The 25,816-nt window shown below is 41.4% G+C and overlaps 6 protein-coding genes across 7 annotated transcripts in view; 3 read left to right on the plus strand and 3 right to left on the minus strand.

Annotated features, from left to right (window-relative positions):
- LOC126563291 (40S ribosomal protein S24) overlaps positions 1 to 25,816 on the minus strand; it is a 478,430-nt gene that overhangs the window by 422,877 nt on the left and 29,737 nt on the right. The window lies entirely within an intron of this gene.
- Positions 1 to 25,816, plus strand: part of LOC126563401 (U6 snRNA-associated Sm-like protein LSm2) — a 507,910-nt gene that overhangs the window by 422,694 nt on the left and 59,400 nt on the right. The gene's annotated exons all lie outside the window — the stretch shown is intronic.
- The window catches only part of LOC126561488 (uncharacterized), a 581,387-nt gene that overhangs the window by 264,868 nt on the left and 290,703 nt on the right, over positions 1 to 25,816 (plus strand). The window lies entirely within an intron of this gene.
- Positions 1 to 25,816, minus strand: part of LOC126563452 (H/ACA ribonucleoprotein complex subunit 3) — a 334,268-nt gene that overhangs the window by 66,087 nt on the left and 242,365 nt on the right. The window lies entirely within an intron of this gene.
- On the plus strand, positions 10,349 to 10,630 carry LOC126563408 (uncharacterized). The gene has a single exon (XM_050220048.1). The coding sequence runs from the start codon at positions 10,349 to 10,351 to the stop codon at positions 10,628 to 10,630; it is 282 nt and encodes a 93-aa protein (XP_050076005.1).
- LOC126561841 (putative mediator of RNA polymerase II transcription subunit 26) lies at positions 14,733 to 19,768 on the minus strand. The gene is made up of 4 exons (XM_050218174.1): positions 19,354 to 19,768; positions 16,817 to 16,915; positions 16,609 to 16,679; positions 14,733 to 16,074 (listed from the first exon to the last, which is right to left on the minus strand). The coding sequence occupies exons 1-4, from the start codon at positions 19,750 to 19,752 to the stop codon at positions 14,733 to 14,735; spliced, it is 1,911 nt and encodes a 636-aa protein (XP_050074131.1). The 5' UTR covers positions 19,753 to 19,768.

Raw genomic sequence — 25,816 nt, forward strand, 5'->3', positions numbered from 1 at the left:
TCTTAAGCATTAAATAATTTCATTTTGCAATTAATGTTACATCTTTCTGTGGCAAACACTGTACCTGGGCGTACCTGAGTTCATATAATTGTATGAACAGCACACAAACAAAGCAATTGATCACGTTGATTTACTCACAACAAGCGGTGTTATGTAGGTTCAGCTGTCCGGAAAACACAACACAATCATGATAAAATATTGTTGTTTCATCTCTTATTACAATAAGCGCTACGGAACGTGTTTGTTTTCCCACACGATTCTGCAACCTTCCCTGTAAGTTATGGTTTTGTTTGTTTGTCGAACATTCTAACCGATTGGCAATGTGTTTGTTTTGTTGTTTTTCCAAACCCGTTTCAAACACTAAAGTACAGTAAAAATATTCATTACATTTATGAAAATGGGAAAACTATCAACACTTCCATCCCGGCTACGGTACGATCGAAGGACGACGGTTCACTGTTTTCCACGCATTTACGAGGCACTGGGCGTCTCCATCGAACTCCACAAAGGGAAAATTGTTTCCAAATTGGTCGGACCTGTGGGACATGCGGCGTACCAAACCACAGAACTTGCTGCTCGTATGGTTGCAGAAAACAACAGCTGGCGCTGGAAACCTTCGAACAATAATAATAATTTCCATCAAACCCCTTCTTTCGCAACACGTTTGGCGTAATCACATCCGTGCACGCTTCCATTTTCCGTTCGTGTGTTGTGGATTCTGCAAACACTCGAACGTAATGCTGCGAAACACTACCCGAAACAATCATTGAAAGAAAATTAAATTAAATACTGCCAAGGATTCACCCGCCATACATCCTCTGCTTTCCCTAACCAGCTCGTTGTGGCCACGAAAACCGAACAAGAAAGTTGGCCGTTCCATACTGCTCGCTTACCCGAAACGCACAGATCGACTTTGAAACATGGCGATGCTTTCGAAGGCCATGGGGGTTTTTATCATCCCCCCCCCCCCTACCCCCTCCTCCCTCCTCTCTTTTCTCACGGAAGCTTCAGCCAACCGAGGACGATTTGTGATTAAGCATAACTTTTCGTTTTTATAGCGCCGAGCGCTGGAAAGCCAAGCCAAGAGTAGTCTTGAGATGGAAATTGCGCACAAAACAACAAACAGCGTTTGGCTCTTGCGGTTGAAGGTTGGACAAATTTCCAGCCCAACTGTAAGCGGGCGCCCGGTGTCCGGTGCGCGAGCAAAAACCGGGAAATTGATTTCGTAATTTCATTAATCACTCACTTGGGTTATTACGCACCGTGGTAGCGATTACCACTGCGAAGTGGAGCTGAAATGAATGGTGAATTGGGATGGGAATTGTTACAATTTTCATTTCAGCTTCGTGTTTCTTGAAAGTTAGTAAATCATGTATTTTTTTGCTGTTCGTTGTAACGAATATTAGTTAGTGCAAAATACATTAGTTACAGCTTGATCTCTAACGTACTTTTTTCTCAAATTTTTCATCAGACATGTTTCTCTTATTTCTATTTAATTGGAAAAAAGGAACACAATATTCTCAATGCACAAAGTTCGTTTTTAATCACTGATTATCACTGAAATTTTTATCACTGATTATCCTTAACACATCCTCACATAGTGAAAAAATGATAAAAACTTCTTGTCAGGTTTGAAGTGTATTACGGAAACTGTAGCTAAACATAGCTTCTGAGGGAAGGAGTCATTAAATACGTGTTTTGGCTGGTTTGGACATTACTACAGCTTTCCAGTTGGTCATCTCCGGTATGCTCTGGCTTATTAGTAAAATTGTAAAATTATGATTTACACATTAAATGATTGACCTTATGCATTTAATAATGGTCATATTTTTATTCATTAAGAACGACTTGATTATTTGTTTAATAAGTAAGGACTGGCAAAACAATTTTTTTCAATACATTTCTCTTCATTTTGATTACTTAATTCTCCTTGAATTTATGTAAAATTTGCCTATGAAAAAAGAATAAACTTAGAATCGTTTTTTGATTGTACCATCAAAAGTAAGAGCATTAAATACATAAAACAAAACCCTTCACACTTTACACCAGCTGTATTTTCTCTTTGTTGAATTTAAATTTTTACTTTGTTAAACTGAAAAGGAAAAAAAATATTTGAAGTCTAATAAATTTAACACAAAAGTACTGTAGGAGCGTTTTAAACGCCATATTCAGTAAGGGATTACATTAACGATCACAACAGAATATTGTTTGGGTAACTATTGGTCATAAAAGTGTAATAGATGAAGCCATTAACGATCCCTTAATGCAATTGTATAAATCTGTGTTGCAACAAACACTCAGTAAACTGAGGATAAGTTCATCTGAAGCAACTTTTTGCCTTAAAAGAATTATAATTCAAAGTTCTCGACTCAGGTAAAAATAGTTTCTTGTGCTATAATTTTAAAATGTGAAGAGCACAAAAATGTAAGCAATTTGTGTCGCTGAATCACATTTCAAATAATTTAAAAATCATAGAATTTGAAAATTACTTTCATTTTAAGTAATATTTTTGCTAAGAATAATATTTTTTTGATCACAACTGTAAAAAATCCTCACTTAATTCTTAAAGCAAATGCTAATCCCTTCACAGCAACAATCTTTACGAATCTCTACGCACGATTCATAATAAATCAATAAAGCATCACACACATACCCTCACAACACATGCCCACATAGCTCCAAAATCACGGTTCACTTCCCGTAATCGATATGGGAACAATTTTTCAGTTCGACACCGGTTGACAGCCCGCTGGGAGTTGGTTCTACGCGTCGTGTACAAATTGTTACAAATTACCGTTCCCCGTGGTGACCACAGTAAAGGAAAGGAACGCAGTACGCTTTACCATCACGCCCGATGCTTCCCACCCCGGTGCCTCGGATGCGAGCCGTAGTACCAACGCCGAATACTTGATAAGTTTGCCCATATCATATCAACAACGGCGGTGGCCATTCGCTTGCCATTGTCAATGATACGATCATGTTCGTCAGCCTTTCGAAATTCGGTTCACATACGGCGCATTGTGTAACAAGGCGTTATAGAAAGATGTATTCTTTTCCCAGCGGGATAAAAGTTGAAACAAAAACAAAATGTTGGAACAAAAACTCTCGTTCTTGCTACTTTCATATTTTTGGAGGAAAGTGAAAGGCTCCCGCTTCAGGAAACATCAAGGAAAGGCTCAATTATTCACCCGACGAAAGATTTCGTCATCGTCGTGGGGTTGTGGGAAGCTAACAAAAAAAATGCCTAAAGCCCCACTCACAAAATCCGAATTCCAGTGGGAAAATGAAATGGAAATAAATAACAAAAAAAACTTGTTGAATTTTGTATGCTGCTCCAATTGGTCGTTGCACCGGCTGACTCCCAGGCAGGCCGACATGAGAACGTGCAGCAAAGAATATCGATGAAAATGATGATAACGTGTCGCGCGCATTGGTGCTGGCGAAGCGATCACATCCTTCCTCACACTATCCTTGCACACGGATTGTTGGGAAGGGAGGCGTTGTAAAAAATGGATCACTTTTGAATTGAACCCATTTCCTACCAGTCGGGCTAGATGCTGCAAAAGAAAGAGAATGGGCAGCAACAACAAAAAAACGCCACAGACACATGACTCCAACAAATGGGCGCTTTTACGGGGCGAGTAGTTTTCCATATCAATGAGTATGGGGCGCTGAATTTATGATTCTTTTATTAGAATTTTACTGCCAAACATTGGAACACTGGCGTAGAAATTTAGCGATAAAAAGAACTAGTCACTTAAAGCTTAAAGCTTTCATATTTGAGCGACTTTTGTGTATTATTACTTGCAATAAATGTGAAACGCCGATTGCTTCCACTGTGATTTTTTTAATCTATCAAAGTCTTCGTTACAGATGATATGAGACGATTTTCTGTTTGCCTTTTTGATAACATTTTTGCAATAACACTCACCTTCAGAAAGATGCTCTAAACATTATTCTAACTCTTCGAAGGACAATCAGGACTGCTTGAAATGATAGCGAACGATAAGTATCTTCCCTCAAGTTTGCAGAACCCTCAGCACTTGACAGTCTCAAACGTGTGACAAAGAAATCCGCGACATTTAAAGCTTATGAGCATTATACTGCACCGAAACACTCTACAATCGAACCACTGAGAGCTTTCTGTGTGTGTAAGAAAAAAGTTTAGAGAAAAAATAAGAAACAGAGATAGAAGGAACGAGTGAGAGGAGAAAAGTCCTAACACGAATGAACAATTTCCATTTTCTGCCAAATAAAGTAAACACTCCTAAATATGCGAACCAAAAAGGCACGTATGGGATTTGTGAAACAAATCAGTCTAACCAATGCTGAAACGTTAAGCTGTTAACTGTTGCTTTTATCCCAGCGTAGTAGTCAAACAATCATTGAAAGTTGTAAATGAAAACATAGAAAACATCCTACACTTGCTTACTAGCTTGTAGCTGGTTCAATGTAATGCTATGAAATAGAGAAAAAAGCTAAAAAAGATGTGTACTTAAGCTTTTATTAAGTGAAAGTAAGTGAAAAGAAGAGAACAAAAAAAAAGGAAGCACTGCTAAGAGCTGTAAAATTTTGCAAATGCAACTCAATCAAAAGCAAAGCGTTATGAATAGTTAAAAAGCAAAAACAAGTTAAGTTAATTGCACATTAAACAAGCAAACAAAAACAACATGCAAAGCCCTCATTACATTGCCTTACGAAAGCCTAAAATCATGCAATTAAAATAAAAGCGAAACCACGCAATCATTCACATACTCATGATAGATCTTTGGAGAAGCTTTCCAATAAGGCACGAAATGAAGGTGTGTAGATGGTAACGATAAACGATAAAAAAGCATCCAATGAAAGCGTCTAAAGCGAAAATCGTCGTTGTCGTTACGAAAAAAAAAAAGCTAAAACAAGTTCCGTACCGGGTAGTGTAAACTGCAGTGCAAGAAAAACTTCACAGCTTCTCTGCAGATGAAAATACAACAAACAAAAGAAGCATGAAGGACAACAGTATCCTGCAGTTTTCTTTTATAACTATTATTATTATGGTTACTAATACTCAAACATGAAACAAAATCAAAACAAAGCTCTATTTGTTATGCGCCAATTAGATTGGCATGATGAATCATACACAGATAAATACAGACACACACGAGCGAGCGCGTTATTTAATTTAGCGATGTTAAGCAAAGTTTGGATGCATGTTTTATAATGGCAGTTGTTAAACACCATCATTAGGACCGATAGCGATGTAAATATTGCTTACACGTGATGGTTCCATCGGCTCACTTCCAACCAAGGAATGGAAGATTATTTACCGCTAATAGCGTCGTAGTTTCGATTCGTATTGTTACCAAACCGAATGTGATGTGATAGTTGTAAATGTGTACTGTAATGTGCTTTGTTTGATTACATTTTTATATGTGATGGCTATATTAATAAGATGCAAATACAGTTCAACTAACCACATGATAGATATTTCCATTTAATAAAACACACACACACACACATACAGATTAAAAAAAAACTAAATCAAATCAAAATGCTAAAAGCTAGATGTAAGTAGAAAGGATAAAGTGAAACAAAAAACAAGAAGAAACAGTTGTAAATATAAACAGGCAACGTAAGCAATGAGGCTCTTGTAGCTGTTATTACAACCAACCAAAAAACACACTAACAAACGCAATGTATACAATGAATGTTACCAATAACAAAAACAAACCGGCACACTGTTGTTACGATAATAAAGCTAGAACTATTGCATTAGCGAAAAGGATGCTTAAAATTCAGGTGCAGATCAAACGAGAAAAAAAAGATGTACGAAAAACGTAAAGTAAACACACGAATAGACAAGACATACAAAAGATGGAACTGAAAAGATAAAAAAACACATAAATACTTATGAAAAATAATAGAATGAAACAAAATTATTAAAAAAATAACATACAAAAAATTATAATTTAAGAAAAAAGTAAAGAGCTCATAGACTATAGAGCAAGCTGAAAATTACGCTACGAAACAAAACAAACAACAACAACAAAAAAACACCACAAAAATGCAAAAAAAAAACGACATGAAAGTCATGCTAAACCTAAAGTAGTGAAAATTTGGCATAAGAAAAGTGTCCCGAACGAGTGAGAAAACAAAACAACGGTCGATCGGCAGTCGTACAGCAAGCGCAGCACTTCACTGGAATGTGTGAAGCATTCAATCGTTCAAAACTACGTTAATAAAATGACATTATTTACTTAAAAATGGGTCCGTTGGCGTGCATTTTCCCTTTTCAAATACACTAGCGCACACTGAGCGGTAACAGCGCACACAGTGGTAAGTACACAGAACGTCCCCTTTTCACAGAAGAATTCGCAGAAAATGGTGCGATGGCTTAATTATCGACCGTACACACCCTTACACCTTTGTGTGGTTGGGCTCGCGAAGGAAGCACAGTTGGGGAGCGGAATCAAAGTTGTGGCTCACACCCTTCACAGGCCACATTGTTGAAATGTTTCCACTGCGGCAAAACTGGCAAAGCCTTCCTGTCCTGTGGGATGGGGGGAAATGGCACCGAAAACACCCTCATCGTCAGCACTTTGGCACGTGCTGAAAAGGTATTGCGGGGGCTAGCTTATATCTCTCGTTGAGGAGGGAGGCGTTCGTGGGTGGCCAGTGGATGCCGTTACCTTTTAGTGGCAGCTGTAGCAGCTCGCTGCGGCAGTCGGAAGGCACGTGAACTATTTTTAAAAGCTTCTTTATTTCTATATCGTGACAATTATTAATTGCTTCTGTTTTAAATTCCAAACCACCCGAACACATACACACAGGTCAAGAGTAGTACGATTGCGTTTAGTGTACATTGGAACGGAATGCTTACAGAAGCAGAAAAAGGGATTCTATAACTCCAGCTAACGCTAAACCTGTCCAAGCAAAGAAAACCACATACACATGCTCCTCCATTGAAGGCCTGAATAACCTAAGGTAAGAGTTCTATTCAGCGTGCCACATGCAAGCAACGGATTGCAGTGGAACGCTTTCATGGATTAAAATGCTTTTAAAAACGAACCCGCTTTTCAATCCTTTCAATGCTCGCACGAAACACAGTAACATTGTGCCCATTTCGATCCTTGTTCCTTGAATGCCAGGGATTCTAACCCGCATGCAAACCCCTAAGCCTAATCAAATCCCTTAAAACGTCCAACGTCGCGGACTGATGGAGAGCAGAAAGAAGAAAGAAAAACCCTCGCCAAGGAATGCCAAGTTCAACCCGAACTGACCACCGAAGGGAAAAAGGGTCATCCAAGGGCAAAGCCACCTAAACCCCCGGATAGCTTCTACCATTCGCTTGTCACGATACGTCGTTTCACTGAGCCGTCCACCAGACCGGGCAAACAATGTCTCTGTCCAGGCATTCCTTGTGCTCCTTCTGTTTCCTTCCATATTGGTAAGGCTGCTGCGGCAACATTTTCCCACCGAAAACCAATCCGGTTTGCGGAAACTGAAAAACGGTGCCAAAAAGCGACACAAAGATTGGCAAAAAGGAAAAGGCACTACTGGACGTCTCACATACATTCCCCGTCGGGTAATGCACAGTTCCACAGGCAGCTTTCGCTACAAAACCTCGCTCCGTTCGGGTGGCAAAAAAAAAGGAACCAGGATTTATGCTTGCCACGTGCACTAGCATTCCCGAGACGAAGTCAGGGCTTGGGGTTGGTGGAAAAATAAAACGACACTTCCTGGCGCCATTCGTCTTTCGCGTATGCAGCTTGAAACGCGGTGCGGTGAGATAAATTAAACCGAAGCGAAATAATAGCAGTTCTGTGTGTCATTGTTGTGGCCCAAGTGTTTGCAGAAAGTGTGGAAAATACTATTCCACACGAAAACGGGACACGCTTTCCCACCAACTAAAGGGTTGGGAAATCGATTTAATGCTTATCGTTATAGTTTGATCTGATTTTCTTGTATCTTAAGTTGCTTACATTGGCGCAGTCAAATGGGAAACTTCTTCAAACGATATTAAATAAACATTATGTACATAAAACGCAGACACGACCATCGGAACTTTTAAAGATGATGTAGATGTCTGTATGAAATAATTAGTGGTTTGCTTTTAAATTAATGTTCTTCTGTTATGATCAGCACTAAGTATTTTACTGTTATATTGTCGTTTCCCAGCAGATGTCGCTATGAAATAATTCGCGCCATAATATTTTGAAATCACTATAAACATTTACGTGGATGCGCCAAAAGGAGGACCGATTCCTCCTAATCTAATCACACAAAACATTGCCAATGATCCAAAAGCCCCTTCCAACTTCTTTTACAAAGTAACGTTTTCAACTAACCGACCTACATTACCACAAATGTCCACTACTGTTCACCTACATTACATGATGCACATGCACAGCACGAAACTATTTCTACAATTGCTAATAAATTCTAGCGACCTTCGCTGGCGGCGAAAAGGTAGTAAAAGTTCCATATTCTTCCCTCAACAGTCCAATCCACAACTACCAACGTACCAACAGTAATGATGACACTAGTAAAGTTTACACACGTTGTAAAACCGATTAATTCTACCATACGTTGCCGCAAAACGTATTGGTGTAACACGCACGCAATGGTACCCCTTGCACCGAGGTCCTTGGAAGCGAAAGTTATTTGCAAAACGAAAAAGAAAGAAACAAAGGTGAAAAATTTGCATACCAATAGAAGTAGCAGTAGCAGCATCATCATCATCGTTCGGTTGGGTGTGCCCATGTCAAGTGCACTCGATACGCGGTCGGTCCGTTTGCGGTTAGTCCGGAATCACCGGTAACCATGCAATGCAACGTGTGCATCGCGTAGTTGTGGCAGCTGTTTCTTCCTCCCGCATTGACAGTCGTGCTGCACTTTCTGCCCTGTAACAAACGGGCAGTACAAACGCGCAAAAAGGAAAAACTATTTGCAGTCAATTTATTATTTATTCAAACGGAATGCAATCCACAAGCATGCAGAGTCATTGCAACGAGAGCGTGCCTACCTAGTAACAGTGTCGATGGCTCGAGTTGATCGTCCGGGGCGCAGTAGTTGCTTTACAAACGTGCACCAAACGTTACACCATCCATCCGCAGATCCAGACAGCCTTGCGAGTCGTGTATTCATTACCGCGAGGAAGTAAAACTACACACCGGGATGGGTAAAGTGCAGCTATCAACGATAATGTGTTTGCTGACGATGAGCGCGCTTCTTTTGATGCTATCTTGCACCGGGCCGGTCAGTGGCGCACCACAACAGAAGAGTCCAGAGGTAGCGCCGGCAGGAACCGCTGAAGGTAGCACTTACTCTCCGATGGCGGACATCAGCCGATTAGCTACGGGTGCCACCGGGATGTTGGGAGACTTCTGGAACTCGGGATGGCGAATAGGTGGGGAGTTTTCACGGCGTGCGTTCGATTTCCTGAGAGTGTAAACGGTTGACTTGCTTTAGCAGATGGTGCATAAAGGCTTTCGAAAATGTTAGCCAACGTACGTATGAGGCTTGAATGTAAATAAATTGTTTCTTTGCAACTGATATGAATGTTTTGAATGAGATGAATAAAGAATAATTATGCAAGAACATTGTTCAAAGTTCTGGAGAAAGAGTCATACAAGGATGTTGTGTGCTGCATGACATTCAACGGGAAGGATAATATATTTAAGACAGGCTCACACAAATAACCGTTGCAGCAGTTAAGGTTGTAATTAATAGAATGCACGGTCTGATCGTAAATCTCATACCGGATCTCTTGTCTTCCCATATAAGCAGGACTGATTAATGGACATTGGATTATTCAAGTCACAATTAGCAAGCTCAATTAGGTTAATTTCATTACCCGAGAATTATATACGTCTACTAGAAATTCGGTATACTAACACAGAAGGCAAGAAGAGAAGAGAAGACATGGCCGCTTGGGGTGTAAGTTTTCTTCGATGAGATTATTGATGAGCTTCCACTAACAGGTCCTTTGCGCTACACAATATTGAAGTTTTAGGAATTTAAAACGCTAACGATTAAATAGCACGATAGTAGCACGTCACACATCTGCAACGGAGCAGGTCTTCGTCTAGAAATCTACCCTGGAGGAAGACTTTGAAAGGTTACGAAAGCCTGATTGAACTGTTGTGCTTGCGTTAATCCACATCTTACTTTTTATAATGCAATATCGGAGATCAAAGATCAATAAATGATCTCACAACGATGTTTAATATTGTCAATATGAACAGATGCGCTCTATGGTGTTGTCATATCACAACAATCACCCGGTTGGGTTGCCTATAAAATGATCACTCTTCTGACGAATAGTAATCGTCATTATTCACTTAAAGCGGTACAAGTTATACTTAGAATGAAGTGTTGCATAGTTCTGTTGTTATTCAGCCTGCTTGCCGTTATCTATGCTGCACCAGTTCCAGAAGCAGAGAAGGAACAAACGACTGCAGCACCCGACAAAGAAGATGAAAGTCAGAAGGAATCCGCCGAAACGCCAACCGTACAATCAGACGATAGTCCTAAGGATAAACCGGACATGAGCCCGGTCGACCTTATGCAACAGGTGATCACGGGTGTGATGAAAAAATTTACTGATGGCTTCCGGGATAATTTGAAAGTGATGCCTTTCGTACTGTAAAACCGAGATACCTTTCGGACGTTTCGCGTGGAAGATAAACAAATATACCGCCGAAATCAGCGTGAATACACTTGATAGTGGATTTTTCTTGTTGTTTGATTCTTTATAATTTAAACGCACCAGCAATGGGACAAATGTTGATGTACATACGAAAACTAGACACAAAACGTACTGCGTGCGCGATAATACACATATATCGTCGAAAGTTATGATCAACTGCAAATCGTGTGGTGTTGTGTGTTTGTATTTTTCCCCCTTTTTATGCTTTACCACAAATCATAACTACATTTCCGTTTCCGGGGAAAAAGAAAAGCGTGTGAAAAATACAAAGAGAGCGAGCGCAAAACTTTCCTCCATTTTGTTCGATTCCTTTTTTTTCTTTTTCTGTAAAAAACCCTGAAACACATCGTCGCTGGAGTGTGCAGTATATTAGCTAATGCGTTTGATTTGCGCTAAAATATATCTAAACAATTGTGATTAAAACTCGTTTGGCAGCGTGCCAGCAGATTTAATACGAACAGAAAATCACACGTACACTCTCCGCACACACACTCACCTGCATTTTCGTATTTGCTGCCGTACAAAATTGAATTTAAATGAAATAAATACTTGCGTCTCGATGCTTACTATCACGGGTTCTCTTACTAACGCTACCGACACTGCACTTGCAATATTATCTCGACGGCAAAACGACGGCTAATCCCCTAATTCGGTTCTATACTGACGATTAAATAGTACGAAAGATGCACACCACACACTTGCCACGGACTAGGTGTCTCCGTCTAGACATTCTTGCCTAGAAGTAAATGAATGAGGAATGAGAATGAGTTGGACTAAGAGTTGAACTTGGAGTAAGAGCCCATAATATAACTTAGCAAGATGCTTAAACTTGTGTGTTTCTTCCGGCTGTCGACTAAAGATTATTCGATCACCTGGCAGTTTTACACCTGTCATTAGATTTATCCTTTTACAGACTTGTTTTCTTCTTCGTTCTAGTGGCCTCAAGGACACAACCACCAAAGTAAGAGAGCGACAAACTAAATTCGATCGTCTTTTTCATTTAACCAAAACGGCCAAAATTGAGATCTTCCGATTTGTTTTGTGTGTCTGTTTATGTGTGTGTGTGTGTGTGTAATCCGTGATACATCGAACGATACAAAGGAACAAATAGATGCGTTCTAGCTAATCCTATCACTTAAAAACTCATCACTTAAAAGCTAAACTTAATCAGAAAAATTAACCTCACACATACACTCTCACAAAATAAGCAAACACATTAATCACTTTTGAAAGTTTCGTGCTTTGCTCAAAAGCTTGCTAAAATACCATTTTTTTACGTGTTTGTTTAAAAATCAGTACGGTTTGAAGAGCTACGAAATACTTTACAATTGCCTCGTGGTTTACTACTCATTGCCTTTCGGAGCACCAGATCAGTACACTTTAATGATGATCGTTTCGTAGACTATGGCCAGCCGGCCCTATTCTGCTCTACCATTGTCTGCTCTAATGCGCAACTTGCTTAACGTACTCCGAACACTACTTTCTACATAGTTTTATACGCAACTAAGAGAGATAGGAAAACGTCTTCTTTCACCACGCAAACTCCGTTTGCTAGTCGTCGTCTCTAGAGGAATGGAAACTTAATTGAATGTGGAAAACACTTCCTCTGTTTTACTGGGTGTGGCTGGAAAACAATGCGAAAATGATTAAGTAGGTTGCTTATCAGTATTACACTTCAGAAGATTCAAATAGATTCATACGGAAAATTGTTAATTTAACAAGAGGTTGGGATTTTGCTTCACGGTCAAAGTACGCCAAAGATTCCTTGCGATTCGCTGCGATTATCCATCAAGAAGCTTGCCAAGGAATCCATTATTTTTGAGAATTTTTTATGGAGAGAAGCCGACAGCGATGATTTACCCGCAATTACTAGAGCCACAAGCGAACCTTCACTTGACTTCAGAACGCTTAAAGAAGCCACGAATTGCTTTCTTTGTTGTAGAAGGATCAAATGATCATCCTGTTCCTGGAAAACGCTGTTCAGTATCAATGCTACCCCTCAAAAGCTGTACAAATCCCATAATTTCCGGTTGGGAAACTTAAACTTGATAATTTTCTAGGCGGTGTCTCAATGTTTGGCCCAGTATCATCCAACGCGTTAGAGAATGTCGTCTACTAAACGATGAATTAATAATTTTAAGCTTTTGTAGCTTGATTTTGCATTTAATTTTCACATTGTTTTTTCCTACCACACCGTACTAATGTAGTGAACATGAGTGTGGTGTATTGACTAAACAAAATGGCAGCATTCGCATTCGTCTTTGCGCTATCATATCCTCCTAACTGCGTGCTTTTGGTCGCAAAAGTGTGTGCGGAACAGTTTGTCCATCATCTTTTCTCCGTCGTCTTTAAGTAGCTTAAATAGTAAGTCCTTGTTTTTGCACAAAATGTATTACATTATAGTATATATGTATATGAGTGTGTGTGTATACCGATACTGAATAGAAAAGGAGCATCATAGCCGCATAGATAGCCATCCAAACCATCCGATGATAGCCGGATGATGAATGTGAAAGTAGAAAAAAGGGGCACCCGAGTTGCACAGCATCCCCCCCGCTTTGCCTATTCTATGCGCTTTCACATAATCTTCCGTGCTGCCTAAACGAGAACAATCATCGATAATATCAATGTAACTAACATACTTTACATACACACACACTCCCGCTTCCGACTTGACATGCAAGATTTACTCATTATTCCTTGCTAAACAAACAATTATCATAGACCGTTCCTTATTCATCGGGAAATTGACTCTTGTCGATCGTTCACTTGCTTTTTCCATCCATTTTTACTTAGCACATCGCGGGTTGTACGCACTATAGGGTACACCGGCTTAATTTTTCCCACAAAAATTCAAACGCACACAAAAGTGTGCCTATTCTAAACCTGTTCGCACTACAGAAAAGCAGTCAAGCAACAATACTGTTGCCTTCCTATCCAAATGCTAGCGATCATTTGGTTTTTTTATGTCACATTCCACATACTGCACATCGGGACTTTTCACCCGAACAGCTCACCTCATTGGTGGAAGAATTTCCCTAAGCATCCCTCTTCTACAGCAAAAGCACTGCGGTAAGATACGGCTTACGATACGACTGTTTTTTACGGTACAAAATTATTAATTATTCATTGATCTATTTCCAGCCGTGTGCACTTTAAAATCGATTGTGTTGTAATTTAGCTGTATCCTGCTGTATGCTGTATCGCCCATCGGCAGCAGGAAACATCAGATGGCAGTAGCGAGAATTGGATTGGTTCTGAAGAAGGTATATCTGGTGCACCATTATTTCAATACCGTAATAGGATTGGAGCGGTTTAGAGCAGTACAAGTCTAGCGCGCTACTTATGGTATGGATGAATTTTACTAATAGAATTTATCTATTTTTAATTTTGCCTGAACGTACTCCATTTGAATACGTTTTCGGGCAAAAGAAAAATTCCCAATTCAAAAACGAATTCTACTGAGATGGAAAAAAAGGTGTGAGCAATGTTTCACCGACACGTTCGATACCTTGTTCTTGGGAAAGAAATGGGAGAAGTATTAAAACATTTCCTCTAGTTGCTCTATTCGTTTATGATTTCTTGCATGTTTCCTTGCCTCAAATACTTCCGCTCCCGAGCCCGGTTTGATGGTACTCGGGGCACTCTTGCTATTTACACGCCTCAATCACACAGACCATTCTTACATACATAATCTCTTTACACATACATTCGTGCAAACCCGAAACAAGATTTATCCCCTAATGCCGAAACCAACCTCCCTCGATTGTGAATCGACTGTGAATAATACTAAAATCATCAACCATCAAACCAACCATTTTTCCCGAGTTCCCACCAACCGCCACAACCACCGGGGTGGTAGCGCGGGAAAAAGGGCATGGGAAAACCGGTAGAGGTAAGGGAGGAAGGGTCCTGCCCAGCCGAAAATATCACATGCCACGGAGGAGCTAGCGCCCTAGCTCGATATACACACTCCTAGCACACAAACATCCGTTAATGTCTGTTTGTTAGCGTCAATGCTATATGAGCCTACAGTTCTTAATTACTTTGCTGCGATAGTGGCCGCACTTGCTTCAAGTATTTCTCCACTAGACCCTCCACTATTAGCACCATCTCCAGCGCCGTTACCACCATTCCCACCATTATCCAGATGATAGGGATGATGGCCAACACGATGATTTCCGTGCGATATGGCATCATTATCCATAAGCGTTTGCAGTTTTGCTTCCGATCCGGTAGCCGCTGCACCAGTTGCGGCCGGCGTTGCAGGAGCGGACGTTGCGGAAGAGATTCCGGTTGGTAGTACACCACCACCGGCTGGAGGTTGTTTGGTTGGGGTCGACGGTTCCTTCTTGCTGCCCGCGTCCGTCGATGATTTATTTCGTCGGAAAAAGTTTAATCCACTCTTTTTACTGCTCGGTTTAGTTGCTTTCGTCGGTTCCGGCGTGCCATTGTCACCGGTCGGAGTGGATCCCGCCGTTGAATCGCCATTGACGGAAGGTTTATCTCCAGTACCTGTGCTTAGCTGTCCGTTGTTGGTAGAAGAGCTACTGCCGCCATTACTGTTAGTAGTACCACTAGCACTACTACTATTACTACTTTTCGACGATCGAAACATCGGAAAAAAGTTGTGTCCCGAGGAGCTTTTTGTCGGCTCTTTTGCAGGCATCACCGATGCTGGCGTACTGGCGTTTGTCGGTGACGTTTGTGGCACAGTTGGAGAAGAGGACGAGGTCATTGTGGGGGGCGGCGCTGTCGCATTCGCACCAGTATCCGTGTTAGGCAGTGTGGTTCCGTTGGTTTTGCTTGCCGTACCATTGCTAGAAGACAGTTTCAGACTTTCGGTTTCCTTCGTTAGCATCATCTCATCGGGAAGGACGTTCGAACCGTTCGCGGAAGCTGACGTGATGCTACCGTTGGTACCTTCCAGTGGACTGGAACCGTCCGCAACGGATATCGTTGAGATCTGCTGTTCAATACTGCTTAGTACGGAGGAGTGGCTGTTGTTGTGGTTGTTGTGATTAATTGCACTTTGATGTTGATGATGATAAGGGTAATGGTGTTGTTGTTGTTGTTGTTGTTGTGGCTGTTGTTGCGCCGAGGCAACTGATAATGGAAAACGGCCCTGTTGTTCTTGTAAATTTGGAAGCTGATCGTATTGTTGTTGATATTGTAGCTGATTTTGCTGATGTTGTTGTTGCTGCTGATGCTGCTGTATCGTTTGCTCGTAGCTGGGTGCACTGTCCGGACCGAATTCGGTGTACACGACTAGATTCTCGGGAGGACCATTATCCGAACGGCCCTTATCACGACACGCCTGTACCGCACTCCACACGTCTTTCAGCTCACCGGACAAGTCACGATCCTTGAGTATTTCAGGTTTTCTAAAACGAAAAGCAACGGAATTAGTAAATACATAATAAAGGCACTAATAGTTAACGTAAGCTATTATTCAATGTATCATAATTAAAATTTTAAAAGTTGTTTTATGAACTGATCTAATATTAAAATCTATACGGAATTTGAAAGTATATACGCTAAGCATTGGACCAAAAAAATGTCAACAAGACCATGAGATTCAACAGCTAGCTCGGGCCATGACCGCTTAGTCCGTGTAACGTATAAACTTGGCTTAAATTTGAAAAAAAAGACAAAAGTGCACTAATAATTATGCTGAGAACTGTAAACATTCTTATAAAAACAAGCTTTAGAAATATAAAATCACACAAATCCATCACAAGTATAGAACTGTTACATTTTATGGCGAAAGACTCGTAATTTAAAAATATAGAAAAAAAAAACACGAAAAACCAATCCTGCCCCAAAGTGGAAGCATAAAATATTATGGCCTCATACACTTCACCAAACTGTGATGTCGTGCCGCCCCTCTAGCTCATCCTTACTCGATCCAAACTCACCTGGAGAGATGCAAAGAAGGATTCATGGCCTCCACAAACTCGCACATCAAATCGACCAGATTCATTCGTTCCTAAAAAAAGATGAATTGCAAAAAAAGTGAGAGAGCAAATATAGAAAGAACTGCCACACAATAAGCGCGAAAGAACCACAAACGACACGGAACGGTCTGTTGTGTTTTCGTGCTTTATGCTTGCGTTATGTATTTACCGGTGTGTCAGGACATTTACGACCAGCCTTCTTCAGTACCTCGGGGCTGGCCATCACGGCATAGACTAGAGGTGGCGCTTTCGGGCTACCGGGTGGTATCTGCAAATGAGGGAACAGATAAGACTTTGAAATAAAGAAGAAATATTCGTCCATAGTACAGTAGAGCACTGTGTGCAGTTGATGTGTTTTGCGGTTTAGGAATAGCCCTCAAAGAGGAGCAGTCGTGTGGTAACAGGTCAGACGGCGACCCAACCACACGCCGACCATTCATCATCCATCACCGTTCCAAATCTCTTTGTAGCGCAGCAACTTCTAAGAGCATAAGCATCATAACTTTACAGAGCATTAAATTTCACTTTTATCAACCCCGGGATCTTTGTTTTCTTTCTTTCTTTCTTTCTTTCGCCGTGAGCATGGCTTTCTTGAGCTTCTTTCTTCGGTCGCTAATAAAACCTCGCGCCCACTCGCACCATAACACACCACAATCTGTGGTCTGTGGTTGTGTGTCATTTTCAGTTTCAATTTTCCTCATTTCTCTGCATACTGCGCGCACGCCGTTACCGGTAGTAATATCACTTCCTTCCCCCTAGTGCGTGCGTGGGGGTATTTATTCAATTTTGATTTTTTCCATTTTCTCTTTCCACTTTAGCGACCAATTGTTGCGCGTTCGCTGCAACGTTACAGCACACAGCGGTCTGTTTTGCTTACATTACAGCCCTTCCGCCCCGCAAACACAAAATTACGCACAAGATACGCTTTTACTCCCCCAAAAATAGGTAGATCAGTTCCAGTTTTTCCACCGCCTCCAAAAATCTGCTAGTTCCGGTCAGCGCTTTAGGTTTCGCATTTTTTTGTAGACATACCGCAGACAGGGGGGCATGGTAATTTCTTTGTTAATAAACTGTTTTATAAACTAAAAGGATTTCTTTTGCTTTTTTCTCCCAAACAGAGAAATTATTTGTGTAACAATCCCAACAATTAGCAGGGGAACTTTTACAAACGATCAATTAACTCATATTTGACAGGAAAACCTATTCATTTGGTAGGCTACCGTTTCTGCGGAAGCTTCAATTGCCACAATTAAAACATCATACCTTGTCAGTCAAAAACTTTCGTTCAAGCATCACCTTCAAGTGTCTGATTAGAATGCGTAGTGCTTAATAACAAAAAACCCCAAATTGCTACCATAATTAAAGCATCGATTCTTCATCGCATCTGATCGAATAATCCAATCTTACTCGACTCGTTTAATTCATCCGTATCCATGCTAAATGAAGAGTTTGTGAAAGTTTTATGTGCGTCCAGTCCAGGGCGTGTATGTATGTGCGAGGCTCTGATTAAACGTTTTACCCGCTTGCCTTTTTAGCTATTTTCTAACGGTGTTTCGTAACTATGACGAATAGTAACTAAAACCGTGTTTTGATGGTTTTATGCAACCAATCTTAATAAGCGAAATTCCCTTTTACTCATGGAGGGAGGGGGGGAGGGGAGAGACATGAGCGTAAGACATCAATTGCTCAGCACAAAGCACAAAGAGATCATTGGGGGAAAGAAATTGTTTTGATCTTAGCAGCTCAATAAGCTGAATAACGACCAAGGTAACTGCTAACGGAAGATTAAAGAATATTTCCATGTACCGTGACTATTTGTTTTCATTTAATACGTTTTATATTGTTTACGGTTACACTAGGGAAAATAATTTTAAACATACAGAAAATGTTACGCCAGATTTTGAGCATAGGCAATATGAAAATCTGCTAACTGCATAGCGTTAGTTTCGTCAAAAATAAATACATACACTATTGTTTGCAATTGCAGAAATGATTAAAAGATGTTTCTCCATTTTTAAACTTCTGCTCTCAGAACTCCTCTGTGAGTCTTTATCAAGATATTGGAATTTTGATAAAAAACGATTCATTCTTTTCGACATTTGTTCGTACACATTTAAACTAAATTTTTCTTCTATATATTTTCCTTGTGAAGATATTGCAAGCATTTTAACATATTTTTTTTGTTTTTTTTTATGGTTAAGAATGTTATACGTTTCAAATCCTCCTTTTAAGAGTTTTGAAATCTCCGTCACTTACTTTTACTTAGAAAGGCGGATAAATACAATTAAATCAGACCTATGCAAAAAGTCCAATATTCTATTCTATTTGATATAAAAGAAATATCCAATTATTTTTACCTCACTAAAATACTTTTACACACAATACTTTTTAAGTTAAGTTGCGGTTATACTTATGCCTACGAGTGTACTGTACTTGTACTAAGTAAAACAGTAATGATAAAACGAACAAGCGCGCGCGCGTACGTGGATTTTCTTCCGGCTTCGACACCAGACCAGACGGATTTCTCTCTCCATTCCTTTGTCCGTCCCTCCGTTGCGAATGTTTTGTATGTTTTTGCGCAGCTTTTCCCCAAAATGATGATGCTCATAAATCAATACTCCTCAACATGAGGCTTGACCCGCTTTCCACAAAAAAAATCAAGCTTCTTCTCGCGCCCAAAAAAATTATTCGAGACGTTTGTCTTACCTTGCCCACTTTCATGCCACCATACAGCGGTATCGGTGCGTCCGGATTGTCCGGATTGGCGATACGCGTCCAGCTGAGCACGTTGATGAACACCTCCTTCCCGTCGACGGTACGCTCCTTGATGCACATGTGAGGTTGGGGTGGATTCTTGAACGTTCTCGACGCTCGCGATCGTCGATGGGGGAAATTGTTCGGTATACCATCGATGGTCAAATCCTGCTGCTGCTGTTGCTGCTGTTGCTGACTTTGCATTCCCATGCCAACGCCACCACCGCCTCCACCAGCGCCGATGTAATTCTGGTACTCGCCCGGATGGTTCGGTCCATTCTGCAGCGGAAAGTCATGCTTCGGTGAACTGTTCTGCCGGATTGTGGTACCAAAATCGGGCGCTGCATTCATCGTGTCGTACCGCAAAGAATAAAACTAGCACTCAAACGAAATATATGCCCACTGGACACACGCACACACCACACCATAGAGCTACTAGAGCTGTGACCGGCACCGTACACCTTTCTTTTGCTTCTGAGTTTGTTGGACGCAAACTATTTGCAGGTGTAGAAATGCGCACCAACTTCCCAACCGATCCAAGTGTTCACTGATTTCGCTTTATCGATAACTTTTTGCACGTTCGCCGCCTACTGCTCTACTTGGTTTGCCAGTTGGTTGTAAAGCGGATCCAATACTACAACACCACACTGCAGCACAAGTCACACTTCTTCGCCAAACAGTTTGAACCGTGTGTGTTCTTTTCCGGTTTACTAGACAGCCACAGACGAGGAAAAGAAAATCGTCGGAATGGGTCCTTCTGTTCAGCTAGCAGCTAAAATCATCAGGACAAAGGTGCTGCAACAAAGAATCTGCACAACCCTCACACCAAATGCACCGGCGCGGATGTGACGAAGAAAGACGGTACGACGGTACGACGGAACGACCGGATCCCGGCATCAAGGCAGAAGAGACACAGAGCGCATCACCACATCGGCATGTGGTGATCCGCACACACTTTTACACTATGGTACCACAACGACCGCGCAGTACACCACGTGCAGCCTTTGCTTACCCGTTGCCAACCTCTGCACCAGTAGAACATAGGAATCGGAAAGGTCTTTTTCTTACGGTACTGCTTGCATCCGATTTCCGGTCGCGCGAGATGCAGCCACCACACAACAATAGCTGACACTGAGATGGCGGTCGTAAAAGGTAGTAGTGATGCTCTTTCTTTTCTTTTTGCTTTCTTTTGGTGTCGTTTCACGTGTGTTGCTCGTTTCTAATCACTACGGCGACGCAAGCGACCATCGCACACGGAGTCGGCGGCGACGACGGTAATGCAATAAAACTGCATTCTTCATTGACACACGTCCTATATTGGGTCGTCGTCTTGGTCGCGCCGTCTACTGCTATTACACACACACACACACACACACAAACGGGCGTCTTGGAAGGAGGTAGAAGGTGGTATCTAGTAGGCGATGTAATGCTCGTTTGCCATTACACTACACACAGAGAAGTGATGGAAGACCAACCAACCACAGCAAGCGTCCATGTGCGTCTTCTTCGATCGAACACAGATGATTTCCGTGTGGGACTATCCCAGTGCGGAGACAGCCAACCAGCCAGTCAGTCAGCCTGCCAGGTAGAAACGAAAATAAAGAGAAGTAAGCGTACGAAAATGTGCATCTTTCTCAACACTACCAACGATCTACGTGTGGTCGCCGATGGATGAGGCGGAAGATACTGATGAACGATGGGGTTGCTTGAGCATAAAAATTATGCTGCTACTATTTTTGGAGCATTTGTTTACTCGCCTACCTACTGTGCGGGAAGACCATTAGACAGAAGCGTGTACACACCCACACACACACACACACGTACGTGCACCTGATACACCCGTGTTCCTTCTTTCTATCCTCTCGTTTGACCGGAAAAACAACAAACCAACACCACCGTGGAAAATCGGGAGGAAAATTCACCCACGCCGCCGCCTCCTCTCCAATTGATTCTCTCTGGCCCACCCCACAGGAGGTACATTTGTTTCCTACAGGCGCTTCTCGGTCGCCCACTTCCTGTGGGATGCGTGTGTAAGTGAAATGGAAACACAACAAATCCAAACCAGACAGCCGCGGAACCGTGCGCGAGAAGAGTGTCGCCCGTTGGTACCCCGCTTCTTGTTCTTGCTTCTACTGTGAGTAGTGTTGTTTTTCACCACTACATACAATCGCAGTACGCAGCGAGAGCCTTTCTATCCCGTGTGTGTGAGAGTGGTCTTTGCTGACGATGTTCCTGTGATGCAGAACTTCTGATGATAAATTGTGTGCCTTTCCAACGACGCAATCTGCATCCGTTTGATGATTTTCCACACCCCCTTTCAACAGCACACCCTCCTGCAAACATACACACACACACACACACGCTCACGCCGGAGCGACGGAAGAATGTCCGGTAAATACCGGAGAGAAAGTTATGCGACGATTAATGCTGCAGGCTGCTGCTTCTTATGCTGCCCGCGGGCGTGAAATGTTGATGTGTTTTAATAACAGAACTGTGTGGAACTTTGGTCTGTCTTGCCGTCCATCGCCTTACCTCACGTACCAACCGCAAAGACACGGTGCCACTTTTTGTACTTCTTTTCCTCTTGTTTGGGCGTTTCGATCGATGGATGCATGATGACCGTCGTGACCACAATTACACAAAATATTGCAAACAACTATCGACAACAATGCATTTAAATCACTAAAATGTTGATTGACTGATACGCGCAGAATTATGTCGAGGGAGCGAGGGTGGGGAAATCATTTGCACACACACACACACACACGGATACACAAGCTGGCAGACTAAACCGAAACCAACGGGAAAAGAAGCAGCGACAACTACACGACGGGACAGACCACGGAACCAACAGAAACGAAAGAAAAAAACGCCACCAACACTCTTCTTTGCGTTCTTCTTTGGGTGTTTCCCGTATTACCGTAATTACCAGCAAAGGAGAATACGTTTCCGCACAAATCACTTGCGCCATGTGAGACACCGAAGCGAAATCTGTTGCACCGTATCGGTACACCGTGCAGCCGATGTGAATTTCATTTACAATTTACACTTTTCTTACCGAGTATTTGTTTCACGTCTCTCGAGTGTTTTCTTTCGATTTTGTTTTCCTCTGCACGGCGGGCGTGCGTACGGTCATCGTGAGATGACAGCTTTATGACAAATATTTGTGAGTAAGAAGAAGAAGAAAATTGAGTTCTTTATTCAAAAATTGAAAATGAAATCCAACTAAAATATCAATATTATGAATGGTTGTGGTACTGTGCATTATAAAAAATGAATTTTCAAAAATAATTCCTCCAGAAACAGTCGCAGTACGAGCAAAACAAAAAACAAATATTTGAAGACATTTGTGACCAACGAGCTAGCGATGCCAGTCCGTTTGTTTTAAAATGACCGTTTTATATGAGACTTTCTTGAATTTTCTGTTTTTTACTGCAACCTAATACGATTAAAATAAGAGCTTTTTTATAAATTATTATGTTTTAAGTAAAATATGAAGTCTAAAATCAGTCCTCTTATCTCATCTTTTTTTTTAGGAATCAAACTTTTCTTAAGTAACCTGGTGCCAAAATAGTAATAAAATATAAGATTTCTAACCCAAAATTTTCCATAGATAGCAAGTGGATGGCATTAACTCTGGCTCGATCCTTCTGAAGTCTCCCATGTTTCCTTAGCTGACGCTAACGACTTACAAACACGGATGTGTTATATGCTCTGTTGACACAAATGGTTTCCCAAAATTCACAACCGACCTGGCGCACAAGTTTCTTCTTGATACAAATACGTGCTACTATAAAAACTGAGACACTTACAAAGGCTGCTTCAGTTTTAGTTTCAACCAAACCACAACACTGCAAACACTGCACCATGAAGTTTTGCGTGTTGTTGGCCCTATTTGCATTCCTGGCCGTGATCGACTTTAATCATGCCGCTGAGCAGTCTTCCGATTCTGACAATGGATCCGCAAAGCTTGAGGCGACAGTGGAAGGTCGCAGACTTGACTTAAGAAAGCTTTTAGAGAAGTATGGTTGGTTCATTCGATATCCAACTACAACTACAACACAATATCCTACGCCACCTACACCGCGATATCTACCAATTATGGGGTAATAAAACATGAATTTTGAGTGACAAAATCAGCGCTATTGGTTATTCTGGTGCAATTCTAATTCCATATTTACTAAACAAACAAGACACAGCAAAACCATCGTTTTAGTAAGGATTTAAGATGCTAAGGATGTCCTTAGATTGCACAAATTGAAGATCAGGCAGGGTAACAAAAGTTATACAAACTGAGAAGATTTGTACAATAGATTTGATTTTCGGTAATATTTATTTTGTGCTGATAAGATACGATTAATTTTCTGCATGATTAAATATGGATACATGACCTGTGAGATCTCTAAACAATGTCGTCATAATCCGAAGATCACACAATCAAGCATTATGCACTTATACCAAAATCCTCCAACAGTTTGGATTTAAAGTGCATCGCACACGCTGACACGAATGACTGTATGTTTGGAGTGCTTAAAATGTATGATTCTGTATGACCCTTACCCAATAAATTCTGTTGTAAAATTCAATAATTCAATCGCGTTTCTGTACTACAACAGGGTTGTATTTATGCCACAATTCGTGGAAAAAACACACAACATCTCGTGTGAATTACGACACACTGCTGTGTAAAGCATGTGTGTTGTTTACTCTGTTGCAAAATGTTTTGACAAATTCTAGACCAACTGAATAAACTGACAGATACTTCAGCGTTCGATTGCTTCCTAGTACATGGCTCTATAAAGTCGGAAATATTTTCAGTTACTGTTTCAGTTCTAGCTCCAAACATAATTAGACCACCAACATGAAGTTTCGTCTGTGTTTGGTCCTATTTTTATTTCTGGCATTGTTCGGCCTCGCTTACTCATCTGAGCAAACCGATTCAGGGGATGAATCTGCAAAGCTTGAGGTGGCAATGACAGGACGTTTAGGTCGGCCCGTGATATGGACACCACCGTGGAAAATTTTCAAAGATTTGTTGGAAAAATGGTACGAATAAATTAAAAAAAAAAGTTCAGCACAAACTAAGCAGCAGATGAATTCAATTCTTCAAGCTTCACAAAAAAGAAATATAAATTATTCGGATCTTGCACAATCATTGATGGTCTTTTATTGTCTAAGCTAAAGATATATTTTTTTAATGTTGTTTTTTTCTATATTAGATGCAATTCGTTCTCCGAAATTACTTACCTTGGCCGGCAAGTTCCCGCTGGTCGCAGCGACACGTTTAACAGTAAGCAAACTGAGCTGCTGCGGGAGGCCCAGAGCTGAAGGGACTCCAAGCTAAGGTAGTGTGGTGACCGGTTTTACGATATGCGAAATCAGCGGTAGAGGGAACACCAAATTTCCCAGGTTGGGCCATGCCTACTACTCTAAAAAGACTTGGGATCCCCAACATCCCTTCGCTTTGCCTCCGAAGGGCAAACTACGCCGACAAGGGCCACCTGGCTGACGAATGCCCCCACACCCTGTCCAGTGCTGCCCCCTATCCGACGAGGCCCGTGGCAGCCGCCAACTCTGCCCACAGATTAATCCGCCACCGATAGCTGGCCCCAACAGTTTAAAGATCTTGAATCGACGCAATATACGAGATCCAAAATACTTACAGCTTGATAAAAAAGCATGATATCCGGGATTCGAGTTCCAGCATCCGGGAGAACAGCGATCCGGGATCCAAGATTCACGAACCGGGAGTCAAGAACCGAGATCCAAGATTCGTGATCCGAAATCCGGAATACAATACCTCGGGTTTGCAATTTTACTACCTGCATCACAATAAATATTTCTCGTCTCAAAATCATCGATGTACATTATTAGTTTTTTCGCTGTACGTCATAAACCGTTTATTTAAAAAAATCACGATCATATTTTAAAAAGGTTTACGTCTTATTTACATAGTAAAAGTAACGCTAATGTGTGTGTTTGTGTGCATGAGTGTGCTGTGTTTAAGAGTTCGTTTTGGTCACGCCACACGTATCCACAAGGTTAGCAGACGAATTTCCACACCTACTAAACCATGTGTGTCAATGCGTGCTAACCTTGCGAAGAGGATAGCAGTCCCCAAAACCAAAAGGCTAGAGTTTCTTCTGTTTGCGACCTGGATGCTCTCTGTATGTTTGATTTTCCCCGAGTGTATAGTTTTAAAAAGAAAAGATGTAGTAGAAGAACACCACAACCGATTCATTGCCATCGTTAGTTTATCGAGCTACGTGAGCAGTTCTTGCTGTTAGCAAGCATATCGCCTAGAATTTTGCCTCACTTTCTCGCTCTATCTCATGCCCGAAAAGCAGGTATTTCTAGGGCGATGCACCGTGCTGCTCCAGTCCAGTCTTACCATTTTTTTGGCAGTAACGTATGT

Source organism: Anopheles maculipalpis, chromosome 3RL (genome assembly GCF_943734695.1).
Source record: "Anopheles maculipalpis chromosome 3RL, idAnoMacuDA_375_x, whole genome shotgun sequence".
Classification (NCBI taxonomy): domain Eukaryota; kingdom Metazoa; phylum Arthropoda; class Insecta; order Diptera; family Culicidae; genus Anopheles; species Anopheles maculipalpis.

Excerpts from the sequence above, each read along its gene's own strand:
- LOC126563408 (XM_050220048.1), top strand. The coding sequence starts at position 10,349 with ATGAAGTGTTGCATAGTTCTGTTGTTATTCAGCCTGCTTGCCGTTATC.
- LOC126561841 (XM_050218174.1), bottom strand. The coding sequence starts at position 19,752 with ATGAATGCAGCGCCCGATTTTGGTACCACAATCCGGCAGAACAGTTCA. Across the intron at positions 16,916-19,353 it reads GTGGCATGAAAGTGGGCAAG|ATACCACCCGGTAGCCCGAA; the intron begins GTAAGACAAACG and ends CCTCATTTGCAG. Across the intron at positions 16,075-16,608 it reads CCTTCTTTGCATCTCTCCAG|AAAACCTGAAATACTCAAGG; the intron begins GTGAGTTTGGAT and ends TTTTCGTTTTAG.